This window comes from Dermacentor andersoni, chromosome 10, assembly GCF_023375885.2.
Source record: "Dermacentor andersoni chromosome 10, qqDerAnde1_hic_scaffold, whole genome shotgun sequence".
Classification (NCBI taxonomy): domain Eukaryota; kingdom Metazoa; phylum Arthropoda; class Arachnida; order Ixodida; family Ixodidae; genus Dermacentor; species Dermacentor andersoni.
Genome location: NC_092823.1, coordinates 130,871,547 through 130,884,700, shown reverse-complemented (window position 1 = coordinate 130,884,700; position 13,154 = coordinate 130,871,547). Strand labels below are relative to the sequence as shown.

The following is a 13,154-nucleotide window of genomic DNA, read 5'->3' as shown; positions in this document are numbered from 1 at the left end:
CGACAGCGTAGGTACTGATTTCATTAGTAACGAAGTACTTTAACAAACCACAAAGGCCGTTTCTTGAGCTCATTGGACTACTGTGAATGCAAGTACACGTGCGTATAGCGTTCACCTTGCATCTACGCGTACTTTCATTCCATATTAGTCAAGAAAGGAGCTAGTCTATGCCCCCTGACGCGCATGCCATTTCCGCGTCCGTCGAAGTGCACTCCACCGCTAAGTGAGCTTCCCTGGTGCAAAGCGTACCTGCAATACGGACTTGTCCAGGCTTACAACCCGTATATGTTGGCCATGTAACTAAGACACAAAATGATAAAGCTAACATCGCCAGTGTGTTCGTTTTGTCACGATCATGGTGGCGGAAAACAGTAATTGTTGCGCTGCCCAGAGTTCGTCGACATTTGGCGGGTTTTCGTTGGCGTCCTGAAACTTAGAATGGCTCCGTTTGACCATAAAGGACTTAAGTCTTCCTGCAGGAGTGATGCATTTCCGGGAGTGAGGTATTTTGCGTCTTACATAAGACTTTTTAAGAAAGGCCGCATTGTTCATTGAGTATATACGTTTAGCAGCACTTGTTTCTCGTCACAAGCCGCTGGATATAGGAATGGCTGCTCAGTTGACATGGGTTGACTTGACGGAGGAGAGTTCCCCTATTTTCTATACGTCTAGTAGCATTGCTTAAACTATCTTGTAGCGTCTGTGCTTAGTGACATATCCTTTGCATTCACATACTTTCCATGTAACTGTGCGGCATGTTTACTCCATTGCAAGTCGGAAGAAGATGCTCGGGCTGATTAATTATAGGCATTACTTCCCAAGGCGAAATACCCGCCGTGGTTTCTCAGTGGCTATGGTGTTAGGCTGCTGAGCACGAGGTCGCGGGATCGAATCCCGGCCACGGCGGCCGCATTTCGATGGGGGCGAAATGCGAAAACACCCGCGTACTTAGATTTAGGTGCATGTTAAAGAACCCCAGGTGGTCGAAATTTCCGGAGTCCTCCACTACGGCGTGCCTCATAATCAGAAAGTGGTTTTGGCACGTAAAAGCCCATAATTTAATTTTTAAGGCGAAATTGGCCTACCTCAGGCCATTCTCCTCCGGCTCAGTTTGAGACATATCAGTGATCGATGCGCGATTACAGCTTTAGGCAAAGCTGAGTACGGTTCAATGAATATCAAATAGAAAAGACGCGGATGGTTATTCAGTCGTTCTGGCGCGCCAAGCGGAAGAAACTGCGCAGATTGCCAGGTCTGGTTCTTGAATATGTCAACTGGGGAAACAAGCAAAGGGAATTATTGTTCGCGCAATGTCAAAAATCTAATGACACAAAATTTATGTCGCGGGTGCTGCGAATTTCGTGTCACATTTATTATCTACAGAACATATAGTACATCTAATGTGGACACAACGAGAGTTGGCGCTCTCTATACAGAATGGGCCCTTGCGCCATCGATCCCCACATATCATCATCAACAAATCGTGACCATAGCTTTTGTCACGCAGGTCAGGACACTGCGATGCTCGTTTACCCAAGACTTCTTCAGGAGAGGTCTTCCGACGGGAGGATGGTGGTCCACGTGCACGATGACCTCACGCTGAACCTCAGGAAATCATCAGTTGCAGCCGGTGAAATCCGTGTGCTGACGGAGGAGGACGGACGCCGGGTCACGCGATTTGTGAGTTGAACATGTAGTGAATGTCAGTAAACTATGAAAGTTACTGTAGAGAAATATTTATCATCATTACTTGCCTCGATCTCACGAGATGTGCACTTCTTTTTGAAACCCCGTAAGGAGGCCCTGTAACCGCAACTATTCAGAATAAACGACCAAGAATTGCACAGAACACTGACGCGCAGGGCACACCAGTATCAAGGCTTCTTTATCTGCGTTGGCATATCGCCTGATTCTTATAGAAAGAGCCAGAAATAGTTTACTTAATCACGTGTAATTGAGATAATCGCATCTTGCCTTACTGCGGCGTAGTACTAGCGCCAGCAGACACCAGTAAAGGTCTGATAGTTACTAGGTATGTAAATATCTTACTAAGATTCGCTAATCAGTTTGTTTAAAACAAGTAGGACGCACGCTAGAGCGGGAGCTAGTGGCGCTCCATCTTGGGCGCTTGCTTCAATCAAGACTTCGACATCTTCGTGCTGCAATAGACTTCCGTTTATTTATTTATTTATTTGTTTACTTACTTATCTTTATGAGTTATATTTTTATAAATAATTGATTGCTTAATTAATTATATTATCTTGAAGCGAGGCTGGAGAAAAAATTTAATAACAAAAATGTGCCCAATACTACCGTCCATCAGTTCCACTAGCTTCCACGAGGCTCTGGCGATGTCACTGAAGTGCTCGTAATTTTTCTTCTTTGCGACGCCTTAAGTTAATTATTGTGTTGAACATGTTAAAGCTGCAGAAGTTATAGTCCTCTTTGCTAGGTACTAAGTAGGAATTGTGAAAATAGCAGCGGCTCTGGGATATGTAGCCTTCAGGCTCACGGAAATGTGAACTGGTTTTCAAGGTGAGCATTTTACGAAAAAACTTACATCTCTTAAGGTGAGACGAAGTTAAATGGAACACCAATGCATTTGGTGAGCGATTAATAGAAGCAAGTTTATGAATATATTACTAAGGGTACATCCCGACTGCAATTCGGCAACTGCAAGAATTGAACAATAACCTAAGAATTAAGAATGTATGATATGTTTTATGCTATTTCTCCTCGATTGCTAGACTATAATCAAAGCCCTCGCACAAAATTTTTTTTGCCTGAAGGTATCCTTATTATGTCAACAGAAATTTCAAAACTTTGATCCTTCACGCAGGTAGTGTAAACGAAACGCTGTTGAGACTTAGTATACTAAGTGAAATCGTTTGAATAACATCAAAATACATGGTCGCAAAGGTGTCTTCGCATCTCTCTTATCACGAAATTTGTTTGGCTCCGTAAATATGGCTGTGCAAAACTTGTGATATCAAGTACCACTTTCTAAGAAGAGATGACTATATTAATAATCAAGTAGACAATATCAACTGCAAAAGAAAAGCTGAATAATACGATTCAGCGGAGATACTAAAGCGAATAGATTCTGATTATATAATTGATTTCAGGAGTTTTAAATATCGCTACGTTTTGCAACAAATATGGCCGGGAACCGCTATGATATGAAACAATAGAGAGTATTAGAATAGGGGCCCCAATAGCTTGATTGCCCCAAAGAGCTTTGCAGGTGTTAGCGTTGGAACACGCAGGAGTGAAGAGCTTTAGAATAGGGCTTTGCGTTTGCGGATAGCGTCTTGCGTTGACAGAGGCACTACAGCGTCAAAGAAAAGCTATTAGAATAATTAAATAAAATATACCATTATTCTGATAGCAGGAAACAATCAGTTGCGCTTAGTTTTGACTAACCAAATTTACGTGCCTTCACCACTCAAGCTAGGCCGTGTTAGGCCTACTACCCATAAAATTCACAATCGAATTCGGAATCAGCGGTGTCTAATGAATCAATCTTCATAACACACGCTGGTTGAGAGAAAGCGATAACCGCAGTCACTTCTCCTAGCTTGCGAACCTCACGCGTTACCACGAATCGAAACCAGTTTGCTGCTAGGTTAGAGCCGCCGCTTCGATGGGTGCCGCCATGTTTGTTTACGCGAATCTTTTGGGGAAGCTTTTCGGGCTTCCGCTAGATTAGTGAAATAGCGTGCCCGACGCATAACACAAACGCAGTTTGCGTGTCTTGCATGCGCAGTGGCCCCAAGCGTTTGAGGCCGCTATTCTAAAACTCTCTAGTGGCTTAAGTGTCGCCACGTTGAAGAGTCGTGCAGACACAAGAAGAAAATGTCGCTCAAACGTTCACACGTTAAAAAAGTCTAAAGGACACGAGCGCTACTTCAAGCGACATCTTATTGAAAAGACCAGCGAGCATACTTTAAACAATGAAAAAGCAAAAATGCTTAAAGGATTTCAGAAAACGTTTTATCGTCTTACTCACTTGCCTGCCATCCCTAGATGGTGCAATAGGTGTCTGCAGTTAATACTCAGTGCATGTTCTGCTCGTTACCTCCATCATATTATTGTATTATTGATGGAAAATGCAATTTTATTCCATTTTAGACCACCCTCGAAAATTTGGCGATCCAGCTTTCTGTTGCTCAATACGTGCTAATCAAAAGATTTTGAAGCCACTCAGAAAGCCGGGAAAGCACTAAAAGTGAAGCGACACGATTTCGTATTTCGCGGGCTTTCTATCACGCATAATTATATAAAAATGTAGCCAACACCTGTTAAGGCAGCCAATAATATTTATTCTCAAAGCAAACAGAAGTGACGTCTTATGAATGTTTGACTGAGATGTTCGAACGATGCTGTGGGTCCCTGCCTGATGCTTCCGTCGGTGGTTCAGTAAATTTGAGACCTGGAGACTAAATTAAATCAGATTAGAATAGTTTTCCGTTACACGACTTGCTGTGTTCAACTCGCAAGTGACCAACAAATGGCTATTTGTTTCTGAGTCGATATTTCCGTCGGTGTTACGTCAATACAGTGGGCCAGAATAAGCAAATTTTATATTTATGATACAAGATTAATGCATGCATGTTGCCTTCAACTTAATTAATGTCGCATGTATACAGGTGACAACACTCCTTCAAGTACGGCAAATCAGTTCTGCGGAAGCCCGTAAGATGAAGGAAGGTTCGTGAACGGGAACTATAAGCGCTAGAGGCAGATGATGGAAACGTTTCTCTATTATGAACGTTTCTGCCGGCTTCGGCGATACTGATATGCCTGTCGTATTCAGTGTCCCTGTTCTTTGAGTTGTCGATCAATGCGGCCTAGCTCTGCGATTCGCTTGGCCTCCTGCTTAGCTCAGACAGCAGAGCGACCTCCTTAAAACGCGTTGGTTCTGGATTCGATCCCGGCACCAAGGCAACTTATTCTTAGCTGCGAAGCTTTTTTTCTGTGAAACATGTATAGGATTGCTTTGCAGCTTTATATTCGATTAGGAATTTTCATTTTCATGAACATTCGGTAGAGAACAGGACAAAGTTAGTCACACTAGTTAAAACTTGCCGGTTTGGTATTATATTCGTGACACTTTACTAAGTTTCTTGCTTTTATTTTCATTCTGATAAATGGGTGAGGGTAAGAAAGATCGCCAGAAACTTTAAAACAATAAGGAGGGCCTAATTTTTTTTTGCTCGTGACAAGAGTGCGGTGATGAACATTCTATGTAGCTAGTGCTGAAAAATACATAAGCATCTTTAAGGCCACAGATGCCCACTTTTACAACAAAGCTGTTCTAGCGACAAGATGTTATCGAGATCATGCGCTCGAAACATCCGCGCAAAATGTCGACTGTAGTTCACTGAGAAAATTGTTCCAGCTGGAGCGTTAAGTCTTAAAGGGCATGTTGAACATATCATGAATTACATATGGGCAAACTTGAAACGTGTTGGGCAACATGTGCATGTCCCCATTTAATTTGCACCAGTAAATAAAATAAAGCGTTTTGACGCGTTGGTGCACTTGTGTATGTCAATGAGTACTCCGATTGTTTTATAGCGCAAGTAATATGAACGAATATGACAATATACAGTTGCCTCAAGCCACGCCAATCCACGCCAGTGCCATGACAAGGCTCCCGCAGTGCAACCATAAATTAGGCGCTCATTTTTTTTTATATCGGCAAATAGTTTCAAGAATGTTGTCGAGATAACGCCTGAGCATTGTTGACGATGGAAGTGAAGGGTTGCTAATGTCTACACTATTCACTTTCCGCAAATAGGACTAAAGGGTCAGGAATGGCTGCTCCTTTTCTCTGAAGCAGGAAGGCTTGGCGTGCCATGTCGACCACGATGACGTATAGTTTTCGTGAAGTGGACGCGATGAATAATGAAAAACCGCTTCCGCAGTGAAAAGTTAAATGTGCGAGGCAGTGGGAGTCCAAAAAGGCCGTCGGAGCCTTTAAAAGTTTCTTTCTAGGAGTGACTCGAATTTCAGAGATGTTACTGCAAATAAACCGCATAACATCATTGTTCTTGAAATTTTGCGCTTTTTGAAACTTTTAAAACGTGCACGTATACCGTGGCGAACCATCAAGCTCCAAGTAAATTGTTTAAAGTGTCTTTCTAAGTTCATCATCATCATCAGCCTGGTTACGCCCACTGCAGGGCAAAGGCCTCTCCTATACTTCTCCAACTACCCCGGTCATGTACTAATCGTGGCCGATTGATTGAAACTTCTTAATCTCATCCGCCCACCGAACTTTCTGCCGCCCTCTGCTACGCTTCCCTTCCCTTGGAATCCATTGTGTAACTCTTAATGACCATCGGTTATCTTCCCTCCTAATTATGTGTCCTGCCCATATTCATTTATTTTTCTTGATTTCAACTAAGATATCATTAACTCGCGTTTGTTCCCTCACCCAATCTGCTCTTTTCTTATCCATTAACGTTACACCTATCATTCTTCTTTCCATAGCTCGTTGCGTCGTCCTCAATTTAAGTAGAACCCTTTTCGTAAGCCTCCTGGTTTCTGCCCCGTACGTGAGTACTGGTAAGACACAGCTGTTATAAACTTTTCTCTTGAGCGATAATGGCAACCTGCTGTTCATGATCTGAGAATGCCTGCCAAATGCACCCCAGCCCATTCTTATTCTTCTGATTATTTCAGTCTCATGATCCGGATCCGCAGTCACTACCTGTCCTAAGTAGATGTATTCCCTTACCACTTCCAGCGCCTCACTACCTATCGTAAACTGCTGTTCTCTTCCGAGACTGTTAAACATTACTTTAGTTTTCTGCAGATTAATTTTTAGACCCACCCTTCGGCTTTGCCTCTCCAGGTCAGTGAGCATGCATTGCAGTTGGTCCCCTGAGTTACTAAGCAAGGCAATATCATCAGCGAATCGCGTTACTAAGGTATTCTCTATTAACTCTTATGCCCAATTCGCTTCAATCCAGGTCTCTGAATACCTCCTGTAAACACGCTGTGAATAGCATTGGAGAGATCGTATCTCCATGCCTGACGCCTTTCTTTATTGGGATTTTGTTGCTTTTTTTATGGAGGACTACGGTGGCTGTGGAGCCGCTATAGATATCTTTCAGTATTTTTACATACGGCTCGTCTACACCCTGATTTCGCAATGCCTCCATGACTGCTGAGGTTTCGACTGAATCAAACGCTTTCTCGTAATCAATGAAAGCTATATCTAAAGGTTGGTTATATTCCGCACATTTTTCTATCACCTGATTGATAGTGTGAATATGGTCTATTGTTGAGTAGCCTTTACGGAATCCTGCCTGGTCCTTTGGTTGACAGAAATCTAAGGTATTCCTGATTCTATTTGCGATTACCTTAGTAAATACTTTGTAGGCAACGGACAGTAAGCTGATCGGTCTATAATTTTTCAAGTCTTTGGCGTCCCCTTTCTTATGGATTGGGATTATGTTAGCGTTTTTCCAAGATTCCGGTACGCTCGAAGTCATGAGGCATTGCGAATACAGGGTGGCCAGTTTCTCTAGAACAATCTGCCCACCATCCTTCAACAAATCTGCTGTTACCTGATCCTCCCCAGCTGCCTTTCCCCTTTGCATAGCTCCCAAGACTTTCTTTACTTCTTCCGGCGTTACCTGTGGGATGTCGAATTCCTCTAGACTATTCTGTCTTCCATTATCATCGTGGGTGCCATTGGTACTGTATAAATCTCTATAGAACTCCTCAGCCACTTGAACTATCTCATCCATATTAGTAATGATGTTGCCGGCTTTGTCTCTTAATGCATACATCTGATTCTTGCCAATTCCTAGTTTATTCTTCACTGCTTTTAGGCTTCCTCCGAACCTGAGAGCATGTTCAATTCTATCCATATTATACTTCATTATGTCAGCTGTCTTACGCTTTTTGATTAACTTCGAAAGTTCTGCCAGTTCTATTCTAGCTGTAGGGTTAGAGGCTTTCATACATTGGCGTTTCTTGATGAGATCTTTCGTCTCCCGCGATAGCTTACTGGTATCCTGTCTAACGGACTTACCCCCGACTTCTATTGCACACTCCTTAATGACTCCTTAATGAGAAATCCTAATTCAAGACCTTGAAGTTGTCACGTGTTCAAAGGCCGCCGGCGCAATAGCCGTGGCGTGGGCCAAGTATACAGTGAAGAAAGTGCACCCAGGCTGCGGAGTATTGTCGCAGGAACTACAAAGACGCCACACACACACACACACACACACACACACACACATATATATATATATATATATATATAAGACCTAGTAGTTCTGCGGCAACCCGCAAGGTGGAGAGCAGTAATTAAGAAAGGGAAAATCAGACATCCACCCGTTTGTAGCAAATGCTACAAAGGAAAGCCATACGGGTTCCTCGAAAGAAAAGCCTCACAGTTGAATAAAAAATTCTGATAAAGTCGATGTGGCCTTTAATAATACATATATATATATTTCCGTCGTTGATAGCTCACTAGGCCATTTACTCATTGTTATTACCATGCAGATTAAGTCGCGAGTTCCAGGGGTTCGTGAATGGTGATTTTTGAGACCGAAAAGTGCCAGAAGCAAATTAAATCGAATATCTAATAGTATAATGCATAATATTATAAGCAATGTTCATATCCTAATTTTCTTTTTAAATTCCGCAAGTTTCTGTATTTACATAGTACGTTATGAAGCGTTTTTTATTAAGAGCTCAAATGGAGGATAAGGAACAAAAAAAAATAGATTTTTTTGCATGCACGGAACTCTTCAGAAAGCGCGATTTATCGCACTACAGCCTTGAAGTACGGCTACCTAAGCGAGGTAGCCTGGTCCACTACGGAAGGTATGACGCTTCATGTTTATACTATGCCGGCGGGCATGAAAATGTGCCGTACTTTTGATAAGATTTTCTTTAATTGTGCGCAGTGGACTTTTTGAAATGTTTGAAAAGTATTCGAAATAAGATTGCCATATATGAACCTAATATTGTCCAATTTGATTCGGGATTCAAATCAAGTAGCAATATATTCGAGTCGTTATTCCAAGTTTCGAATATTCGCACACTCCTAGAGTTATAACTCAAATAATATTTCGTTATTTTTTTTGTACATATGTAGTCTTCACGGTCAGAACTAAAGGTGAAAATGCCGTTCTATTTCTTCTTGATGTGGGACGACTGAAGCCATTGCAGGGTTAAGTAACCGAATGTCATGTCCCCAGTGCAATAAAAACAGCAATACATGCGTACACCCGAACATCATTCTTCTAGTAGACCCCAAAGTAAGCACTCAGTATAACTGTTGTGCTATAACCCTGTAACTAGAAGTTACCCTTGTTAAAAATTTTACTACATCGGAGTCGTGATTATAACTTTGAAATGTTTTTTTGTAAAAAAATTTGTTTTTTTTTGTAAACATTTTTTGTAAGACATTTTGTAAAAACACAAAAAAGGTTTGAAAAAGGGTGAACGAAATGTTCATTGTAGACGTGTTTAGGCTTAACATTTCAAATCAGGAATACTTTACGAAGTTGCTCAGCTTTCCGTCTTTACCATATTGGATTCTTTATTTCTGACAACATGAAAACCTTCTGTTCATGCTTTCTCTCAAGCAAACTCATGACTGATTTCAGTACAACGGGGATGATATTGAGAAACATCTTTACGAAGACGAAGAAAAAATTGCTTCTGTCATGCTGACCACAACGGAAAACGGTGTCCGCATGGTAAGAAGGAAAAATGCCTGCCGCAACATATTGTAAGATGCACGCTTCCCACGTATAATGCCATTGGGAAAAAAGTTGGGATAAAGAAAATCCATCTTTCATACTGCTCCGACTGCTACGGAATGAACCAGCGCTAAAATAAAGCGACTAGCTGAATTTACACCTAAACAAAAAAATCCTGTTAATCGGCTGCATTACTAGCAGACAATGGATATAAGTGGCAGTTAATTTGTTATAGCTTGTAAAAAAACTGATTGCCTATACCATCCGCTGTATAGTTTCTTCTATAAGTCTAAACTTAATTAAATACCCTTTGGCCTTTGCTTTATTTTACCAGCCGTGTTGTCTCAGTGAATATATATATAGTGTTGCTGATGAGCTCGAGGTCACTGGTTCGAACCCTGCCGTGGTGGCCGGATTTCCACGTGGGCGAAATGCAAGAGTTCGCGTGTACTTAGATTTATGTGTACGGTAAAAAACTCCAAGGGGTCAGAACTCATCCGGGGTCCTCAAGTAGGATGTGCGCCATAATTAACTAGCACGTAAACGCCCCAGAACTTGTTAAAATATTGATTTATTATTTTATTTCATTTTTTCCTACACACTGAAGGAAGGACTAGTGGGACCGAGACACCGGATCCAGCCAACGCAGATCTCGGAGAGATCTGAAGATGGCGTGGTGCCTCATGAGATCCACGAAATTGAGCAGAAGGAAATGTTGGATAAAACTCTCACTTACAGACGTGAAGGTGAGGAATATTTTTTTGTAGGCCTCCTACGAAAATAAACTTCGGCATCATCAACTGAAGAAAACCTTATCGTTAGACTTTGTCTGTGAATGTGCATATAATTTCAATTTAAATGTTCTTGACTGCTTTACATTTGATAAGATTGCACCCTTCATCAATTTTAATTTTCAAGCATGTGCCTGTATAGGAATCCTCGGTAAACGGTATCTGAGGATCTTGTGCAAATGAAAGCGAAACATGGCAACAGCACTGAGCATTTTACCACACTAGAGGGAGTCAAGTGCAAAGAGACACCAGTACAACATAGGCACGGTGGGCATGCAGACGCTGCTACTCAACAACGGTATATGTTTCCTTCTCCGAGCTGAACTAAAGTACCTTCAGGAAACCACATTATGGATCACGTGAACCACTTCATAATAAAAAAACAAAGTAAACCAGACAGGGCACAAAAATCAATTCAGAAGAGACAAAAACCGTGAGGAAATGCCCAGAAATTTTTTACTCTTTTTCAGTCAAAGTAAGGGAAGATTTACCGATGCATGCTACAAAGAAATGGTCAGTTAGCTCAGCTTCAATTATTAAGCGAGTGGCTTCACACTTATTTCCACCCAAGATAACAATTTTGTTTGCTGTAGGCACTTTGGCTCGAGGTATGTACGTAACAAGACTATTTTGCATTACAGCTCCAGATGTTCCCAGTGAGAGAGCATCGTGGTACACAGGCAGCGTTCCGGACTTCGTAACTGTGGAAGTTTTCATAGTTTCTGACATAAGGCATAACAGCTACTTCAGACATACGGAGCACGAACTGCGGTATTTGTGCATTTTGATAAACGCTGTAAGTGTTTGCTCATTGCGCGTGCCGTGCTCCGACCTATTCAGTGTGCATGCACGAAATGATAAAATGAGCTGTTTGTCATGTGAAGTGGCGTTTTATTTTCCAATGCGAACGGCATTTTAAGTGTGATAAGCTGGCAAGCTCAGGAAGTTCAAATTTTTTAGGCAGTACATATATAATATAAACGATACAAGAGGGCGAATGGAGGGGCTCGATTTTGCTAATGATTACCATGTAAAGCCAACCGACAATGAAGCCTACGAAAGCATCGGGGAAATTAGCTGTAGTTGAAAATGAAATACAGAAAGTATTAAAGAAATGAAATGAAAGTAGACGAAAAGATGACTTGTCGTCTGTGGGAGCCAAGCCCCCAACCTGCACATTACGCGTGCGCTGCACTGCCAATTGTGCTACAGTGACGGCCATCAATTCGTCCACTAACTTGGATATTTGTTTACTAGATCTAGACCTAGAAGTGTTTGCCAACGCCACTCAGAACCAAGGTGGGCGGATGTGGAACATCCTTTTTTTGCCCGATGGCGTCACGTAACACGTGATTTTAGGAAAGCGGGCGCGTGGCTAATAAACCCTCGCAAGCCACGTGATGACATCAAGGCTGCCAGATTCGAGACCCTCGCAATAAATAAGCGAGAGAAGAAGGGAAACTGAGGGACTCGATTTCGTTAACCGTTACTATATATATATATATATATATATATATATATATATATATATATATATATATATATATATATATATATATATATATATATATACCCACGGTGTTTCACGTAACTTGAACCAAGGATGTTACCCACTGTTGAATGAAACCAACGACATATCGTTTGCTATCATGTGATGCTCCTTAGAGTATCTTTATATTTCGCTTTATTAGTTAATATATTACTTAAGCAAAAATTAACTAATAGACCCTTTAGGGCCCAGTGCGTTTCGTTACATTGTATAGGGGATAAAGAGAAGACCGATGCAATTTCTAGTGGCAGGAGCATCGAGTGACACTCTTGTTCCTTGCGCAGCACTTCCGGTTCACCTACTGATACGACCGGGAACAAAAATCAAAAGAAGTAAGAAAAAAAGTAGAAAAGAATAGTACAGTACAAAATTCATGGGTTTAATTATTGATATAACATCAGAGCATAAGTTTAGTTACAAGTTGAATTACTGAAGTGCATGGAATACTTAGAATTAATTCGAAATTACGGATTACCGCATACCAAAGCATAGACTCGTAGACTTTAGAGACCCGCCACGTCGGCTCGAATTTGGCAAAACTCCTGTAAACCCGGAAGTAGAAAGCGGAAGTAATGACGTCCCACACAATAATGTGGCGTGATATTTAACCGCATAATTAATGGAAAGCAGTTACCTGGCATAGACTGAACATCTGTCTAGCAAAGCGGATGTGACATCCCTCTCTGCTCTCTCGCTTCTCTCAAGGCGCTCACCTGCTCGCTCGCTTACTCGCAACAGCTGCGCGCGCGCGCTCGTTATATGCTCTGACGTCAGCACCGGAGAGGGCGCGTAAGGTGCACTTCGTACGCGGCCCGCTAGTGGGCTACGACCCACCAGGTAGCGTGCGCTGCGCTTCCTCCTCGCCCTCCCTCACTCCTCGCCTGCCTACAGTGCCAGGGGAAAGATGTTTGCTCGCTTAACCTAAAGAAGACCAACGCCGAGGTGCGAGTGCCACTAAGAGACACCTAAGTTAATGATTAGGGTCGCCTACCATTTTTGTGGTAAATGTTCATGATGCGTGATAATTTTTTTATCGGCGTTTAAATAAAGCCCGAGAGATATGAAGTGAAACCCCGTCAC

At 42.0% G+C, this 13,154-nt stretch overlaps 1 protein-coding gene across 1 annotated transcript in view; it reads left to right on the top strand.

Annotated features, from left to right (window-relative positions):
- The first annotated feature begins 1,481 nt into the window (after window positions 1-1,481).
- LOC126545065 (venom metalloproteinase BumaMPs1-like) overlaps window positions 1,482-13,154 on the top strand; it is a 35,826-nt gene continuing 24,153 nt past the window's right edge. The window contains exons 1-4 of the mRNA XM_072284743.1: window positions 1,482-1,680; window positions 9,639-9,731; window positions 10,342-10,480; window positions 11,167-11,321. Coding sequence (XP_072140844.1) covers window positions 1,522-1,680; window positions 9,639-9,731; window positions 10,342-10,480; window positions 11,167-11,321 — 546 coding nt within the window. The 5' untranslated portion in view covers window positions 1,482-1,521. The remainder of the gene's footprint in view (window positions 1,681-9,638; window positions 9,732-10,341; window positions 10,481-11,166; window positions 11,322-13,154) is intronic.